This window comes from Plectropomus leopardus, chromosome 21 (assembly GCF_008729295.1).
Source record: "Plectropomus leopardus isolate mb chromosome 21, YSFRI_Pleo_2.0, whole genome shotgun sequence".
NCBI lineage: Eukaryota > Metazoa > Chordata > Actinopteri > Perciformes > Serranidae > Plectropomus > Plectropomus leopardus.
The window spans coordinates 21,468,435-21,487,122 of record NC_056483.1 but is presented as its reverse complement, the minus strand read 5'-3'; the positions used below and the strand labels follow the sequence as shown (position 1 = coordinate 21,487,122).

Here is an 18,688-nt window from a genome sequence, read left to right as displayed (position 1 = left end):
AGGGGAGACGTTTGGCCAATTGGTGACGCTAATGTCGGGTGTCAGCCTTGAACCTGCTCTGATGTATAGATCTTCTGTGCTTCTGGGTTGAAGATGTGTGTAAAGCATTCATGTTTTAGAAAATGTAGCTTACTTGCAGCAACATCCATACTGGACCTTTGAGTCTGGACAGACGTGGATGTAAACTGCAACTTGACTGATTGGTGGAGAGACCACACAACTGCAGCAGTTTTTCTCAAATTCTAATGTTTTGTGACTTTTAAATACAAAAGTAGTGCGCCATACAGAAGTGAGTATTAAGTTAGTGGCTTTTTAGCTGAATGATTGTAAGACTTTAAGTCATTTAAAGTGGTGGATGATGTTGTCAATTGAATGGCAACTAACTGATATCTGCAAGAAAGGGCTGCAGGAATATGAATGTGTCTGAAGGATAATTTCATCTTCTTTCCTTCATTGTCTTTTTGTTAGGTCTTTTTGGGTGCTCTGGTTTTGGCATTTCGCTCTTCAGTTTAAGAGGTTTACAATCACCATTTCTGTTTTGTTCCCTTTTGTATTTTTCTACTTTTATTCCCTTTTAACTGAATTTTTTGTGTTTTATTGTTTGTCTTTTTGGCTTTTATTGATGCGGTTTTATTGTCTATAAAGCACAATTTACAATTTTTGAATGTTTGTTTTTGCTAAGGCTTGCGTCAGCAGAGTTTTATTAGAACCTGTGTTGCATGATAGAACTGGGATCTAGTTCAAGTGCTGTCACTTTTCACACCTCCTTACTCACAATCATAGCTTTGAGAAAGCAGCCTGGAGGTTATATTACTTTGACTTATTTTGTAAAATCTGGTAAAGCTTATTATGGGAAAAATTGTGGATCTTTCTCTTGCTTATAGTTTGATATTTCTCCCTAAAACAAACGAAAAGATTTATAAAAACAGTACAATACAGTTATTTATGTGTGAATTTAGTTTTGCTTTTAATCTAGGTCATATCATATCATTTCATTTAAATAAAACCACTAGAAGTTTTTCCATCTGTCACATGATGGAGGAAAGGGAGGCACACACAGATAATCTTAAGCTAACACATTTGTCTAGAATTAAGATCCCTCTCTGTTGACACTTGGACTTTACTGCAGCATGTCAGTTATCTTAGCCCCTATACTCTAAGCTGTCTGTTCATTCAAAACATTTGCTCAGTGCGTTGCTGTGTGGGTTGTTGGCCTCGGCAGCAAAGACACAGTGCGGTTCACAGTTTGGTGCTAGAATGTTGTCTCTGAAGACGGCTCGGTTGCTGTATGTGACGCAGGTCAACTGTGAGACTTCTGTTGTGGTCGGTAAAGAGGAGATGCAGAGGAAGAGGGTGTGTGTGTGCTTCTCACACTCACTAATTCTTATAGTGAGGTGACAGTGCAGCTCCTGTCAGATCTGTTTGTGTCTTAAAAAACAAAGTGGAAAAACAAAGTCACATGTTCTATGTGATGGAATGCACGTAAAGTAATGAAATAATGAAATAATCTTTATTATATCATGGAGAGTTTTCAGTTCTTTAATTAAAAAAATGCATCAAAAAGCTGACAATATGGCAGTCAAGCACCAAAATAGTATGATCATTTGTGTGGCTCATTGTTAACTTTCTTTAAGAGATAGTTTGGCTCGGCATGCTAGTTAGTATTATCAGTTATGGAAATTATTAATTTGCTTCATCATTTGCATGATGTCTGTGCTGAGTGATTGTCTGTGTCTGAGATCACTTATCTACAGCCAACACATCCATTGCTATTCTGCCAACAGACAATATGTTTACATAGAGCCAGAGTCAATTTACCTTTTTAAAGCTTAGGTGTGCATTATTAATGCATATTATGAGAAGCCCTCATCGTGATCTGGATTATTAAAAATGTATATACAAATATAAAAACTCAGACGCACATAAGTGCAAGACAAAGACTCTAAAGTGTTTTTTGTTTTGGATGACAATTAGACTTCACTGTTTTTAAGAGAAAAATACTTTGAGCCTGATAATGGTTTGGAATTGTTTGCAGGGATTATTACAGGTGATTTATTGTTTTTTGATGTCATTAATGTGATCTCTGGCGTGTTTTTTGGGTAAAGATTGTTGGTTACCAGCACAAACACAGCAGGAGCTGTACTGGGTGCGGCCCGGACATTTTCTAGGCTGTTGTTTATTTCCTGGAGCGGACAAGAGCATGCCCAAACCATCTGTCCCCTCTCTCTCCATAGAATCAGAATCAAAATAACATTTATTAGGTTTTCACTTTGGCGCATAGATTAAATGTTCAATAAACATATTAAGAGGAAATAAAAATATGATAGTACTGTACCACTTGAGACTAAAATTAAAAATTGAAAGGTTACAAATAAATAAAAAGAATAAAAGGAAACCAAACAACATGTTATGAAATGATTTCAGAAAAGCACTGATACACCCTTTTCTTAATGCAAAGCTAAATAAATAATGTATACGTAAGGCTTCATGTGCAGTGTGCAGTGTAAATAAAGAGATAAGAAGAAGAAGAATATACACTAAAATTATATTAAATGGTAAAATATTGGAAACTTAGCTTTTAGGTGTATGGATTAAATGAAAACAATGTGATTATGACACACAACTTGATCACTTTTTTAATTTATTTTAATTTGTATTGCCTTTTAAATGTTTTGTTTCACTTCAGTTTAGTTTCAATTAGTGTCCAGAGTTTGTTTTATTTGGTTTTTGTCAGGGGCAAGATTTTAAAAAGTTCAGAAAAGGTATTACAATTCAAGCACAACACTTTGTGAAGGCAGTTGACTCACAGTCATATGGACACCCCAGTCTTAATGAACATATGCACCAATGTCCCATCATAATTTCGCTGAAAAACTTGACTAAATTGACAAAACATAAAGACATTCCCTGTATATTTTTATTTTATTTTATTCAGATTTATAAGTACACTAAACTGTTTCAGTTGGTTTTTTTTGTCAAGTTATTTTTATTGCAGTTAACTAAATGTTTTTTTTCCACCCATAATTTTATTTCTTATTATAGTTTTAGTTAACTATAACAATGTTGCTGTAACAGTCCTAATACAGACATTAAAAGCCAATGAATCATCAGTAGTTTGAAACAACAGACAGACCTGCAGACCTAAATGAAAAGGTTTGTCTTTTGAGGAAGCAGGTTTTTGCAAGTATGCCTAACACTGGAAACAGACTTTATTTTTTTGCGTCTGTCACATAATGTCAAAGCTACTCTACATTTGTTGTTAAGAAGCAACTGTGTTGTGTTTCTACAGGTGATGGCGTCCCAAAGGAAAACAGTCCCTTTATCAACAACACAGACAATGACAAAGCCAACAGCTACGATGGCACCAACATGGCGCTCTTTGAGGTAACTGTCTAGAAGTTTTCATCATCATCATCATCATCATCATCATCATCATCATCATCATCATCATCTTCATCTTCATGTACAGTAGCTCTTATACACAGGGCAGAGGGGATGTGTTACTGCATAAGGACATATGACACTGGGATCTGTTTTGGAAAGATGTTATAAGCTGCATCAATATCCTTTTTAAATAAACAAACCCTGTCAGAACTATTTCTGCATTTTAAATTAGAGCTAACTTACGAAAGTCATACCATTCAATTATGCACAGTATGCTAAAGCATCAGTGTAAGCTGTGGTGTACTAAATAAACAAGTGCCGATCTTTTCTTAGCTCAACAATGCGTCAATCAAAGAGTTTATTTGCCATAAAAGCTGGAGCGTTACTTCAGGAACATTCAGCTGAACTCCGTCCAGGTGCTGTACTCTGCCATTTGGCAGACCTTGCCACTCTGTGGTCACTGGCCTTTGTAAAGAATCAATTAGGCACCGTGGCTTCAGTTTCCCCACTCTGCATGAAGCTGACCCAGCCATGCTATTCTAAGAAGCTTTCACTGTTGATTTTGATCCTGGAAGAGTTTGTTCTTTTCAAGCGCACTGACCACTCAAAGGCAAAACTAAAGTTACACAAGTATTTTCAGAAATCAAATATTATTTTACATGTTTCTGACACATTTATTATGTCTCTGTAATTTCAAGTGAAATTTAAACCGCATAAGTTGAAAAAGAATAAAGTCTCTGATCCTGCTCTTGTTCAGCATGTTAAAATAATCTTTTCTAATTGCAGGAGGAGATGGACAGCAACCCTATGGTGTCATCGCTCCTCAATAAACTGGCAAACTACACCAACCTCACCCAGGGGGCCCAGGAGCACGAGGAGGCCGATGACGATGAGGGGCCCAAGAAGAAAGCTGTTAAGGTACAGCAGAGCCTTGCTTTTTAACACAATGTATGTTTGCATCAGAGCTTTTAGGTGAAGTACAGTTCACTACTGTACAGTTGCATATTAACATTTGTTCTTTTAAACGGGCCGAACTGTCATTACATAACAGGGTCTTTGACCGATGAAGCCCTGCTGTTTGTATTATCATCAAATCTTTCTGAGGGTATGCAAACTTGATCACCTTATTTTTCTCTCCATAACTTTTTGTGTCCTTGCTCACCCACATTTAAGTGGATAACAAGTAGTCATACTTTTTTTTTCTCATACGAAAGTATTCAATTTTCCAAGTTAAATATTGCAAGAGACTTGCAAGCACTGACTGAAGTACAAATCCAGTCAGTGAGCTTCTATTACTTCAATAACAGTTTTTGTGCTTTCAATTATACACAGAATAATTAGACCATGGACCTTGGTATTTACTGGTACTTAGGTATTAAGTCTCATTAAAATGTAAATAGGTGAGTCATATAAAAATTCCCCCATGGGACAGTTGTCATGAATGTTAAAAGAGAACAAAACAGAAAACATGCTTACCTCTGCTGTAAAGTTGGGCATTTTAACATTGACTTGCTTCCACAGCTGGCCTCAAGTGACAATTTAACTCCTTGAAAGCTGCATTGAAATCACTTTTCTCGCTTTCAGATGCCTTCAGGGATTTAAACCTTCAAATCCCAAGTGAATTGCTTTGGCTTCTTTTCAAAACACAGGGGAAAGTCAACGAGCAAACTGCAAGAAATTAGTAGATTTGGATTTCTTTTAAACAGCTATATAAAAATATTTTTTTAAAAACTGTATTCATGATTATATTTTTAAAATTAATTGACAGAATTATTTTTTAAAGCATATTTTAAAGTAATTTCCTTTTTTCGTCTCTTTTTTTGTTGTTGTTTTTGATTTTATTCTTTTCTTTGTGCAATTTTCAATTAATTATCTTGTACTTTTTACCTTTTGTATTTGCATTTGTATTTTTCGCTCACTTCCTCTTAACTTTCTCATCATCTTTTTTGAAGTTTTTGAAAGAAATCAAGCCAATTCAGTCAGGTTTCAAAGGGTTAAAGGGCTGCAGTTTTTGGTAGTTGCATGTGGGCTTTATTTCCAGCCCTGGAGGTTGCTGTTTGACTGTACGTGTGTACAGTGCACAGTGTTCACATTTATCAAAAGAACTGGACTTTGTGGTCAAGAGTGCTTCTTCAAGACAACAATTCACATACAGTACAGGATTTTTTTAAAACCTTTAAGGACCTGATGACCCTGTTGTTGAGTCAGAGAACATCAGGAAAAGTAGATGTAATAAGAAATATAATGCTTATCAATAATATAACAAGCCTTAGTGCTGCTCCTGTTCCACCGTCCATTCCTGTTGGTTCTCCTCTCGGATCTGTCAGTGCTCTTTCTTGGAAAAGAAAAATTAAAAGTGGCCACAGTGCTGCCATGCGGCAAATACATGCCTTCATAACCACAACTTCAGTCCCATGCCATTTGCTCCATCTTGTCCCCTGCATGGAAATAGGCCTCGGGCACCTCCCATTGGCCTGCAGGAACATCGTGGTTAAAGAACTAAGCTGACACATTGTCGCCTGTCTTTGTCTGGACCGGTGGAAGTAGTGCCGTACATTTGGAGATAGATGCCTGAAAAGGTAGCTGCTTGTCAATGTGAGGTGATCGATTGGACATTTTGTGTTTTTCTCAGATAACTTTAATATATTCCTGTTGTTTGTGCCTTTCTACGTGCTGTTGCGAAACTACAGTCTTTTGCAAGGAATGCTATATTTTGGGGTCGAAGCATGGAAGGATTTTCAACAAGTTTTGTCACTGGTTGCTGGACAGTATAGTGGGTTTTATAAACGATGCGTGCGTCACTGAGATGTAAGTCTTCAATCCATATCAAACGTCAGCTCATTTTCATCAATCATTCATGTTTTGGGAGAACATGAAGAGCGATCTTCATATTGCAAACCGTGGCAGCTTTAACTTTGACTGGAGATTTCTCTGCACATTTATGATGCTGTACTATCATAGTGATTTTCCAAACTTGACGGAGAATAACCACAGCTTATGAATTATTAAGCGTGGAGAAATCAATCAGGATCTTTTCCACCATGTCAGATGAAAATACTATGAAAATGAAGATCGGACATAGCTTCGGACTGATTGGGGACTGATGATGTTATTAGCGTTGGCATATTCTTGGATTCCTGTTGTCACTTGATGTATGCATGTGTTGTACTATGGTTTTTGTCCGGAGTCTGTGTGTGCCCATGTCTCTGTGTCTACTATGTTTTTTACATGGCAACAAGACAAAGTGGAATGATAAAGTTAATGGTTTTGCTGGTTTTTTTTTTTTATTTATCTTAAAAAAAAAGACAGTGCTATGATAATTTTGCAGTCATGCTTTGTCCATTCTATTGCATCTCTGAAAAGAGATTTTGGATTTTTTTTGGGGGGGGGGGGGTAACTGAATTGACTCATACCATGTTTGCATTTTTTTGTTCCTGTTTCACTTCCCCTCAAGATATGTTTTTTTTTATTATGTTTTTTATTTTTGCTTCTTACAGTCGCCAAAATTACTATGATTTTCACCACAAATTGTCCCCTGTTTTCTAGCCTTAATCACCATGCACACCCACAGACACTCATGCACACAATTATCTCTTTTCTGCTGCATCTTCCCCTCACACCCCTTCCCCTCTACAGAGCCCTCAGATGGGGACCTTCATGGGTGTCTACCTCCCCTGCCTCCAGAACATTCTGGGGGTCATCCTGTTTCTGCGTCTTACCTGGATCGTCGGCACTGCTGGCATCTTGGAGTCCCTGGCTATTGTCTGCTTGTGCTGCTCCTGTGTGAGTACTCTAAGCTCATGACCTATACGACTCTCCTCTTTTTGCCCTCACTGTACTTTATCCATGTTAGGTTTTTAAACTGGAAATTAAAGGAGGATTTTAACACCTGCACCTCAACTCTAAAATTGTTTATATCAATGATACAAAGAAGGAGAGGAGGTGTTCTGACCCAACCGATATATCACTCAACCAGTTTTATCAACCGATATTAGCCCACGACAGATATATCAGTACTGGCTTAGCTATGTAGTCCGATATCCACAATATAAAACATTCATTTTTAACAGAGCATAATGCAAAACAAAAATGATACTTAGAGTAATTTATATTGATTAAAAGTCCCATACATATATATATATATATATATATATTTATATTTATATTTATATAGGTCCAAATATTTTTATAATTTTACAGAGTGAACATCACACACACACACACACACACACACACACATACACACACATACACAATTACATGCAATTATGCCTCAGATATGGTTCTAAAATAATATCAGCCGGTATATTAATGTCAGAATTGTTTTTACTTCCCTATATCTGTATCGACATCAGTCCCAAAAATCCAGTATCAGCTGGGCTCTGTTCTTGACATGGATATTATTTTTCCCTAATCAAGGTTCAAGAGTTCAAGCCATTAGGGCACTATCATATGAGATTATGTAAGAGTGTACTTAAAGTACACATTCAGCTCTTTAATGCGTTATGAATACATCAGCACATGAGAGTGAATATGTGTCCATGTGTTTTGGTAATAGTGGCGACAGATGTTGCCTGAACTTTTAATGGCAGAAGGGTGCAAATGTTGGATTGGCAGTAGTAATGAATGACAGGCAAGTTGACTTAGTGGACACTGATCCCTCCTATATTTAGCCACTGTGACTCTCAGTTTTCCCGTACGCTCCTAGCTTCTAATGGTACCCAGCAGCTTGACGTATAATCCCTCCATCTGCAAAGTGTCAGAAACATAGCGACATGCACACCCACACAGTGGCTATATTTGCCAATCCCACGGCAGACAATGGATTACGTCAGTTTAATCAGGGAAAGTACATACAAAAAACCTCGAGTACTATCTCAGTTGAATGCTTTTTGCCTCATAATGGAAAGCTCAAATGGTAAAACGTGATCAACTTCACTTACGGTATGGCCAAGCCTGGCAGACATTCAAGAATATACAAGATCAAGAATTAAACATGAAATTTAGTTCCCCTGTAACCAAAAGAAGCAATTAAAGCAATAAATCACACGTTTATTTGTGTTTTTAGTTTTTTGAATAATGATGTAACTGATCTGAAAAAGTAACCCAGTAAACTGCATCTGTAATGCTAAGACTTACTTCAGATATTGTAAAAACAGTTTGCCTAGAAAGATGGGGACTGCATTTCATATATTACAATCTAGCTGAAGTGCATTAGGAGGGTTTACTCTCGACCACATCACTGATGTTACATAATAAGAGAGACAAGCTTAGTCAAACAGATTAATGTTGATTTTCCCCGCTTAGATCACATTTGACTTTGCACTGATGGTTACACATCAGCTACCCGTTTTTAGGTCATGTTTTGTGTGCTCCAGACCCAACACCAGAAAAGTCTAAAAATAAAAAGGGAATTTAGCAGGCTTAAATTTAGACCAGTTAAGATTTCCTGCAAGCACCTGGTTTTCTAAAATGCATCCACATCTGCAGGATAATCACAGCATAAGATGCTCTTTAAATTAAAAGGTTTGTGTTTTTTGATTTTTGGAGTCATGATTGAATTTATAATTGATTCTTGATCAGTGCTACCCATATTATCTGTTTATTAGAAACCATGTAGGATGTTCATAAATGGTATCTTCATATTGATGTTTGCATTATTTTTAAATGATACAGCTGTTTGAACATATTTAACTTCACCACAATATTACCAATGACTTGCACCCCCGGCTTTTAAGCCGTTATTGTTGGAAAGGTATTTACCAGATATTCACAAAATTGATATTTAGGCATTTAGTTAGAACCTTCAAACAATTTGATTCAGTCAGTTTCATCAAATTCTTAACTTAAAAGACTTATAAGACACTAAAGGCATATTAATCCAGCCTTTTTGGTGGAGACTTATACCATCAGTGATGTACTGGTTAACTCTTAGATCCCTGGATCACATTTATTTTTGGTTAATGCTGTTGGTTGACCTTGTTTGGTCTGACTGGACTGCTCGCTCTATCTGATTTACTTCTAGAAACCACCCAAAAGCCACTAAGTCTTTTAAAATACAGTGCTGGACCATAAGAAATGTGTCCACATAATTTATGGGAATCGTCTGGTAATTTTTCAACAGTGATGGCATACCTCCCAATTCTTTCTATTGCCGTATATTCTTTGATTCATCTGTGGTTAAGACAAGTTGGTGTATAGCTGCTTAGGGTTTCAGTGGATTCAGAAGGTAAAATTGTCAGCTAATTGGCTTTACTCCAGCTTGTCTACCACTTTAAACCCAGCACATGGTTTATCTTGGTCGTGTCCGTGTCCTTGTCCCTCTTCCCCTTCCTCCTCTTGTCCTCTTTTATCTCACCTTCACACTGTCTCCTCTTCCTCTTTCATCCTTTAAGTTTTAAGTCTTTTGTCTTTTTGTCTTTTCTTTGTACCTCTTATCTCGCCTCCCTGCCCTTCTCTTGGCTCCGTCCTTCCTCTCATCTGGAAGAGCTGTTAGGTAACAGGCTGATGTAAATATCCTCCATCAGGAGGACTTCACGGAACAATTTCATGGAAAAGCTCGTATCCATTACCAATCTGAAAGGTTTACAGAGTAAGCTTCTAAGAAGTATTTTAACAGGCTAAATGCTGGATTAAGCCTATAAGTATCCTATTGATGGGAAAATCCGGAAAGTTCATGGAGTTACAGAACAGTAGGCATGGAAAAAAAAAGAGAAATAGGAGGTTTGTGTTATTTGTTATATTAGTCTTTATATGGTTGATAACAGGGATGGCAGTAAGTCACACAAGTGCAAGTCACAAGCAAGTCTCAAGTCTTAACTTTGAAGTCTCACAAAAGCTCCAAGTTACTGCTGTAAGAATCAAGCACGTCAGTTTGAGGAAGTCATCTCTCAGGCCAAGCAAGTCAAGTTGTGAAATTCTTACTTCACACACAGTGGCCTTGAAAACTCAAGTTTCGTTTTAACATTACCTGTTGCTGCATTCTTAGCTAGCAAACGTTTGACTAGCCAGTAAACTAATAAGTTAAGTTAATAAGCAAAAAAAGACACATTCAGGTACTGTAATTCGTGGGTTTTATTGTGATGGATGAAGTTGTATGTTGTGGTGGTCTTGTCACAGATTTTTGAGCCACAAACCTTGCATACCACTGTTCTCTTACTTCCATCATCAGCAACATAATCACTGAATCCAAATTTGTATCATTTTTTGGATTAGCCCCCTCCTTGAAAGTAACCTTGTTTGTAAGCCTCTGCTGGTCTGCAGCATCCTATTTAATTTCTAGGTTTAGGCGCAATGCACTAGAAATCCTCCAGTCATTTTATAAAAAAAAACAAAAAAAAACAACGTAATATCTCAATATCTAGAAAAATGCAAATATTTATTAAAAAAAAGTCCAAGTTTTTTCAAGTCATCTCTCAAGTCTAAGTCAAGTCTCAAGCCATGAATAATAAAAGTCAAAGTCAAGTTGAGTCCTTAAGGTAAGGTACAAGTTACATTCATCAGTCATTTTTAAAGAAAGTTAAGAAAATGATCCTGCTTCTTTTGGAGTCGAAGGCTGTGTTGTGGAGTCTCACAGTCTGGGGAAGGAAGCTTCTCCGGAGTCTGGTTATCGATGTTATTCAATTAAATCTCAAGTCCTCAAATGTAGGTCTCGAGTGTGACTGGCATCATGTCATGTGAATCCCCCACCACTGGGTGATAACAACTTCACAAGTCCCTTGTTGCAATACAACTTTGAAAATGAACAGTAAATACTTGATATAAACATAACTCTTATTTTAAAGGAATATCATGTGTATAAGGTCTTTAGACTTTTGTTCTGATGTGTTTGTCTTCACCGTCTTTTGTCCACAGACCATGCTAACAGCCATATCCATGAGTGCAATCGCTACTAATGGTGTTGTGCCAGGTAAGACGCTTTCGTACTCAGGCATACACAAATTTTAAAAAGGCATGTATTAAACATAGAGAGGAAATGATTGGGATAAGATATGTCGTCGAAAAATCCATCTTATTTGTCATATGTTATTATGTGTATCAAACGGAGTAATAGGACCAGGCTGAGGTGCTCTAGCTGCAGCTGAAGTTGCTACGCAGGGGTTGTTGAATAGAGTTATAGATGGATATTTGCATCAAATAGAATTCAACTTCTCTTTACTTGTGAGTTTTATAGACAGTGATAGTAGATATTGTTTTTATAGACATTTAAATCCAAGAGCTTGATCAAAATCTTTACGACAATTTTCCCTGTTTAGTGTATCCATGGTTGCGTTCTCCTTAGTTTGTGAAAAGATGATGTTATTTCTGTTTTCCTCATAAACTCATTCTCACTATTTTCCACTTTTTCTCTCTCAGCTGGAGGCTCCTACTACATGATTTCCAGATCTCTGGGCCCAGAGTTTGGCGGAGCTGTGGGTCTCTGTTTCTACCTGGGCACAACCTTCGCTGGCTCCATGTACATTCTCGGTACTATAGAGATTCTCCTGGTGAGTGAAAAACTGTGTGCTGATTATTTCAACAAGCATCACTTTGCAGCTGTTGTTTGGCTCATGAACAATCTTTCTGCAAAATCTCGGGAATCCATCTGAAAGTTTTGCCCCCTCTTGTGATAAGCCACACCTGTTTCCATGCCACTTTTAGCCAATTGGCAGGCACACCCTCACACAGACACACTTGACTTCCAGGCCAAAGTTCAGCCTCGTAGGGCAGAAACTGTGGCAGTCAAAGGGTTAGAAATTTGTGTGGATTCACCAACTGACAGAAAGAGCTGTAACACTTCTGGTCACAGCTACTGTTTGTTCCAACTCACTGTATGTCCACTACCTGTCAATTTTTATTCAGGTGCACCAATAAAATTAATATTTTCTTATGTCTTTCATTATTTTTTGTCTTTCCCTGTCAGACCTACATTGTGCCTAAAGCAGCCATCTTTGTGGCAGAAAGAAAGGAAGATGAGGTGGATGCATTGCTGAATAACATGCGTGTTTACGGCACTTGCTGCCTCACACTGATGGCTATAGTTGTATTTGTTGGGGTGAAATATGTCAACAAGCTCGCGCTAGTCTTCCTGGCCTGCGTCATTCTCTCCATCCTCGCCATCTATGCTGGAGTCATCAAGACTATCTTTGAGCCACCAGACTTTCCGTGAGTCAATACAGTAACCTCTAATGTTGAATTGAACCATATGATACAAAAATAGTATTAGAGGAGCTATGTCAGCCAGCCGTTATGGCTAATCAAGACAGAATCTCAGTGTGCAGTGTTAAGTGGTATTTTTTATCAGTTATCAGTGTTTTATCAGTGTCTGTCATTTTAATTCTCATCTTCTCTTCTTCCACACAGTGTTTGCATGTTGGGGAATCGCACTCTGCAGAACCACAACTTTGACAGTTGTCTAAAGACAGAGATTATAGATAACTTGACAGTTACCACCAAGCTGTGGAAGCTGTTCTGTGATGGACCTGAGCTCAATGCCACCTGCAGCGAATATTTTGACAACAACAATGTGACCGAGGTGCAGGGCATCCCCGGACTGACCAGTGGAGTCATTTCAGGTCGGAACACAGTGTTTCCTTTGGATGTTGTAGTTGCAAAATGTGGTGGATTTCTTTCTTTCTTTTTTTTTTAATATATATTATTTTTATTGGCAAATTGTGAGGACATAAACCACACATAAATCAAGATACAAAAACTTAAAAGTACAGTCACACAGACTCAAACATACACACATATCCAGAATTACCGCTAACTAAACAAAGTTCATTGTAACCATGTGTCTAAAGCTCCTAACAGCACATATCGTCAACTGTAGCCAGGCTGAGTGTAAACAAAATAAAAACAAAAATACAGGATTGAAATACATAAAGAACAGTCTGAAATACATAAAGAAAAGTCTGAAATGTGGTGGATTAAAAAAGAAAAAAAAGGCTCCTCCACCTATTTCCTCTATAACATGGGTCTTCTACAGGGGAGACCGTGACCCCTTGTGTGAAGGCCATATTATTGATTATTCCTTTTTTCTTTAAAAAAAAAAGTAAAACATGTCCTAAAATATGCATTAACATGAGTCCAAAATATTCTCAGCAAAGATACATTGGCCTATTCTTAAAAAAAAAAAAATTAAAATTGACCGACAGTGCACAGCATTATGATAGGATAACTGTTGCCCATGAATTCTCTTGCAGTCATGTGATCTAGCTAACCTCCTCTAAATCACTGTGCCTTCCAAATGTTAATGGAATAGTAAATGGACGTCCACTTGTATCAGGCTTTTTGTAGTCATTTTTGACCACTCAAAGTGCTTTAACACTATGTTGCACATTCACACATTCACACACTAAGGTTAGAATACATGGAGTAACCTGATACTCCTATTTTACGTGTTGGCGCTCACCCACTCACACACACTCACACACTGATGGAACAGCCATCTGAAGCAATCTGTGGTTCATTATCTTGCCCAAGGATACTTTATCAAGTTGACTGAAAGAGCAGGGGATCGAACCACCAACCTTCCAATCAGTGGACAACCCGCTCTACCTCTGAGCCACAATGTTCAACATAAAAAAAACATGATGCATAAACATATGAATTTGCCTGTGATTATTTTTTTAATAGTTTTGTTTTGCATCATAAATGGGTATGTTTACACTTTTGGCCGCCCTACACGTTATTGTGAGCCCACAAATATTATCTCAATTTTATATGTATATGTAGTCAGAGTCCCTGCTCTGTTTCCATTTCAGCTAAGGGGCCCTTGGCCTGAAAATTGTTGAAGACCCCTACCATAAATACTTCAAAGTTTTCTAATACCTAATGTACAACTCGCTTGTATAGTTGTTGAAATTACCCAGAATTATCTCCTTCAGTGTCAAACTGAAGCAGCTAAATTGCACTTTTAAATTATAAGAAAAAAGATGAATGGAGAGGCTCGGACAGTGTTTGTTAAATACTAACATCTCAAGTGGAATCTACACTGTCACGGACTGCAGTTTTATTAAGTACAGTACAAACTCCGAACATTCCTCATGTTATATAACTGTTGGCCGAGACAAACTAGCTTTCCTCCAAACATAATGCATTCCTGTCATATTTCATATGAAGAATCTGGGCCGAGCGCGTGCAGGTGCTGACTGATTTCACATGTGATTATTTTGCTCTCTCTGCTTTCTCCCATCTCCTCTTACTTTTTATTTCACTGTCCTCCTCTCCAGTCCCTCTCTCAAGTTTGACTCTTGTCTATTTAGAAGGTCAGACCTCTGCTCGTACTAGTGAAACAGAAGCTGTAATCAGTTGCAACCTAAAACTATTGTTATTAAGACTATTATTAATGTATATAATTTTTTCTATTAACTTGTTTTGGGTTTTTCTTTTTTACCTTATTCTTTGTTTTTGGTTTGTTTGTATTACATTTTTGCATTTCTTTTTTTTTGCTAAAATACAACTTCTTCCAAAGAAATCAATCCAATTTTCTCCAGTTTCAAAGGGCTTACTATTTTTCAATATATTTTTTGTTTTGTTTAGTGTTCTTTTTCACCCTTTTCTTTGTGTTTTTTTAAATACATTTTTTCTTTTCTTTTCTTTTTTTGTTGAATTTCAGGTAATTTCCTTGTAACTTATACCTTCTTCCCATACTTTTGAAAGAAAAATCAAACTTATTTTCTCAGGTTTTAAGGGGTTTACAACCAAGTGTTCCCTTAGGATCAAACATTTATGTGTTTGATCGCTTCTTATCCACATGATGGATCTGCTTTTTAATTATGTGTAACTTTTGCTGCAGGATCACTGACGTGTTGGATTTAGTTCTATTGCTCTGGTTTGATCAACCAAAGAGTGGAATTGTTTGTTATTAAGTCTAAATTGGCACAAAAATGTCTGCAGTCTTTCTCTCTGCCTCATGTCTCTTTTGCCAAGTTTTTTTTTTCACTTAGGTCCATGAAACTGAGTGGGCCTCTTGAAAACATGTTTGAGCCATGGTCTGTTGGCATTTACTGATGACTTTGTTTCTGTCTCTCTTGTAGAAAATATGTGGTCAGTGTACGGCCCTCTGGGTATGCTGGTAGAGGACAAAAAGATGTCATCTATTGGTGGGAGTGATCCTGCCCAGGATGTGTACATGCCCTATGTAGTCAATGACATCACCACCTTCTTCACACTGCTGGTCGGCATTTACTTCCCATCTGTCACTGGTGAGACTATGACACAGCCACACATGCATATTATGTTCAGAACTGCCGAGCTTTGGGGTTTGTTTAATTTCTAAAGATTGATTTTCTGTCGTGACACCCCTTTCAAGGTATCATGGCTGGTTCAAACCGGTCTGGTGACCTGCGGGACGCCCAGAAGTCCATCCCCATTGGGACCATCCTGGCTATTGCTACCACCTCAGTCATCTGTATCCTTAATTCTGTTTGTGAAGCTGATAGCAGAAGTTCCTCATAGGGCCAGAACTGTAGGTTTAAAATGTTTTTTTAGCCGAATCAGCTGGGCCCTCAGGTGTTTAGTATGGATCTTGTGAATCACGCTGTTGTTGCCAGATATTGATAGCAGGTTGTCTTATAGTTTTTCAGTTTATAGGTTGTTGGCAGGAATACTTGTTTTTTTTTGTATTATTGGAACAAGAATCAAAGGTGAATACAACAGAGCAGGCATCACCGATTGGACTGTGGGAAGCTTTACAGCAATGTCAGGTGAAGGCTTTTGTCTATAGATTCAATTTGCTCTCCTGAACGCTGCTTTCCAGACATCAGCTGTGTGATTCTGTTTGGTGCCTGCATCGAGGGAGTTCTGCTTCGAGACAAGTAAGAGTTTAACACAGAGCACACACTGTGAAATACTGCACACATTGACATGTTTTTATAAAAGACATTTTTATAAAAGAAAGGAAAACAGTACACATTCTGTATCACTACTCTATAAATATCATATCTTGAGGGCAGATGGATAAAATTATTTAGTCACCAGTACTCTCATGACAAGAGCTGATGTTTGTCATGCCCCTCCTGGTAGACATTTTTGTTCTGTAACATAATTTTAGACATATAGTTATACAAATTTTAAATGTCATTTTTGTAGTTATTTTCCCCATTGTTTTATCATATATAATCCAATAATACCCAAGCAAATTTTCAGGTTAGTTGATCATCATCTTTTACTATTTGTTTTGCGGGGGCATTTCTTGCCAAGTTGCTCGTGATATTTTCTCCCATATTTTCAAAAGAAATGAGATACGTTTTCTCAGGTTTCAGTGGTTTAAATGCCCATTAAAGGCATCTGAACCCAGCACAAGAAAACTGATGTCAATCCAGTTATAAAAGGTTTGATAAGCTCAGGTGAAAAATGATGTTTACAGTACATGGATACATACACAATACTTGTGTCCTAGCAGTACACTCATTATTGGTTTGGGTATTTTCACAGGATTTGTTAACAATAAAAAAAGAGCATCAGCAGACTTCCTTTCAGTGTATTTGAAAATAAGTATTTTAAATTTATTTAGGATATCTACATAATATATGGCTGAATAAAAACAATGGTTAATGTATATGATTGTTTTTGCACCGCAGATTTGGTGATGCAGTAAAAGGGAACCTTGTAATAGGCACACTATCATGGCCTTCGCCCTGGGTCATTGTGATTGGCTCCTTCTTCTCCTGCTGCGGAGCTGGGCTGCAGAGTTTAACCGGCGCCCCACGCCTGCTGCAGGCCATCGCACGAGATGGCATCGTACCTTTCTTGCAGGTTAGTCACGGTCAGACAACACAAATACAGTCAGAGCAGTCTTCATCCTCATGTTCTCATCTTTAATTTTCACGCTCCACTGTGTGTGTTAGGTGTTTGGTCATGGGAAAGCTAATGGAGAACCTACCTGGGCTCTGCTGCTGACCGCAGGGATCTGCGAGATCGGTATCCTCATCGCCTCCCTGGACGCTGTGGCTCCCATCCTTTCCATGTCAGTACCTGTTTATATAGAAATATTACATGCTCATTTTCCATGAAAACAGATCAGCGGATAAAACCTCTGATCCCTCATGTGTTTGTCTTCTTAAAGCCACTTATAGTAGGTCATAAAGTGGAGATTTAGATGATAAATGAGCTGTAATTTTGGGCCTATTGTCTGTCTTTCACAGGTTTTTCCTCATGTGCTACTTGTTCGTCAACCTGGCCTGTGCGGTTCAGACCCTGCTGAGGACACCTAACTGGAGACCACGCTTCAAATACTACCACTGGTGTGTGATGAATCATATTGTTTCTCTGCAGTTTAAACAGTTTGTCTGATTTAAACTGTTAGAGACCTTCTTTTGACGTGACTGAGGCTTTCCTTTTGAAAATTTTAGGACCAGTGCCTCAAACATAAACACAAACACAGACACATGTTCAGTGTAGTTTGTGTGATAATGGCCTCTACTTAAATCAGTAAATTGCTGGTTCTGTAAATGTCTGTGTGTGTAGTTAATGGACTGAAGTAGTAAAGTGTGTTTTTTGTCCTACAGGGCTCTGTCCTTCCTGGGAATGAGCTTGTGTCTTGCTCTCATGTTCATCTGTTCCTGGTATTATGCCATTGTGGCCATGGGTATCGCTTCCTGCATCTACAAATACATTGAATACAGGGGGTAAGAATGACTTTCTAATAGATTTACATTGAATCTTTGACAAGGAAGAGTTCAAATATGACGGAAGGTTGGCTGTGAACGGTGCTTACAGAAAAGAACTTGTATCAAAGGGGAATAAAGGTGAATGTACAACACTGATAAATTAAATACAGATTTTAAATAATTTAAGATACGTACATGGGATCTAACATCTCAATATTTATTGTTATACCTTAAAATGTAAACTGTTTTTGGCAAGAAATGAAGAGTCAAATACTGAATTTTATACCTGAGCTACTGTAGAGGAAAAAATAAACAGAGAATCAAGTAAATTCCCTTCATTTTAATATTAGCAAGCATGCATTTAGGATCATCCTCTTCATTCTTAAATGAGTTTCACACAATTTTCCTCAGCCAGAGAGGAGGACAGTTTTATCCTTCAGAATAAGATATTAAAATCACTGAACATAATGCCTCTTGAATAATACCAACTTTAGATGAGACTGTGAGGCCTGCTGAGGTTCATTAGAGGTACTTGTAAGAAGATCCATTTTCGAATGATATAGGCCTGGTTGCACCAACAAAGGTGAATTTTTAAACATGGCATTAAGGAAAGTTAAAGGTTAGACTTAACCTAATTGAGTACTGCTGAAATTCTTTCAAGATACCAGTTTAGCACGGAAAGCTGAACAGAAAGATTAGCAAGCGTCTCC

General features: G+C 37.7%; 1 protein-coding gene across 5 annotated transcripts in view; it reads left to right on the top strand.

Annotated features, from left to right (window-relative positions):
- The window catches only part of slc12a7b (solute carrier family 12 member 7b), a 75,157-nt gene that overhangs the window by 40,696 nt on the left and 15,773 nt on the right, over nucleotides 1-18,688 (top strand). For all 5 annotated transcript variants that reach the window (XM_042510185.1, XM_042510183.1, XM_042510182.1 and 2 more), the window contains exons 2-15: nucleotides 3,290-3,384; nucleotides 4,171-4,302; nucleotides 7,021-7,167; nucleotides 11,239-11,293; nucleotides 11,740-11,870; nucleotides 12,287-12,528; nucleotides 12,727-12,938; nucleotides 15,405-15,572; nucleotides 15,680-15,778; nucleotides 16,127-16,184; nucleotides 16,950-17,124; nucleotides 17,217-17,335; nucleotides 17,514-17,612; nucleotides 17,877-17,996. In XM_042510185.1, coding sequence (XP_042366119.1) covers nucleotides 3,290-3,384; nucleotides 4,171-4,302; nucleotides 7,021-7,167; nucleotides 11,239-11,293; nucleotides 11,740-11,870; nucleotides 12,287-12,528; nucleotides 12,727-12,938; nucleotides 15,405-15,572; nucleotides 15,680-15,778; nucleotides 16,127-16,184; nucleotides 16,950-17,124; nucleotides 17,217-17,335; nucleotides 17,514-17,612; nucleotides 17,877-17,996 — 1,852 coding nt within the window. The remainder of the gene's footprint in view (nucleotides 1-3,289; nucleotides 3,385-4,170; nucleotides 4,303-7,020; nucleotides 7,168-11,238; nucleotides 11,294-11,739; nucleotides 11,871-12,286; nucleotides 12,529-12,726; nucleotides 12,939-15,404; nucleotides 15,573-15,679; nucleotides 15,779-16,126; nucleotides 16,185-16,949; nucleotides 17,125-17,216; nucleotides 17,336-17,513; nucleotides 17,613-17,876; nucleotides 17,997-18,688) is intronic.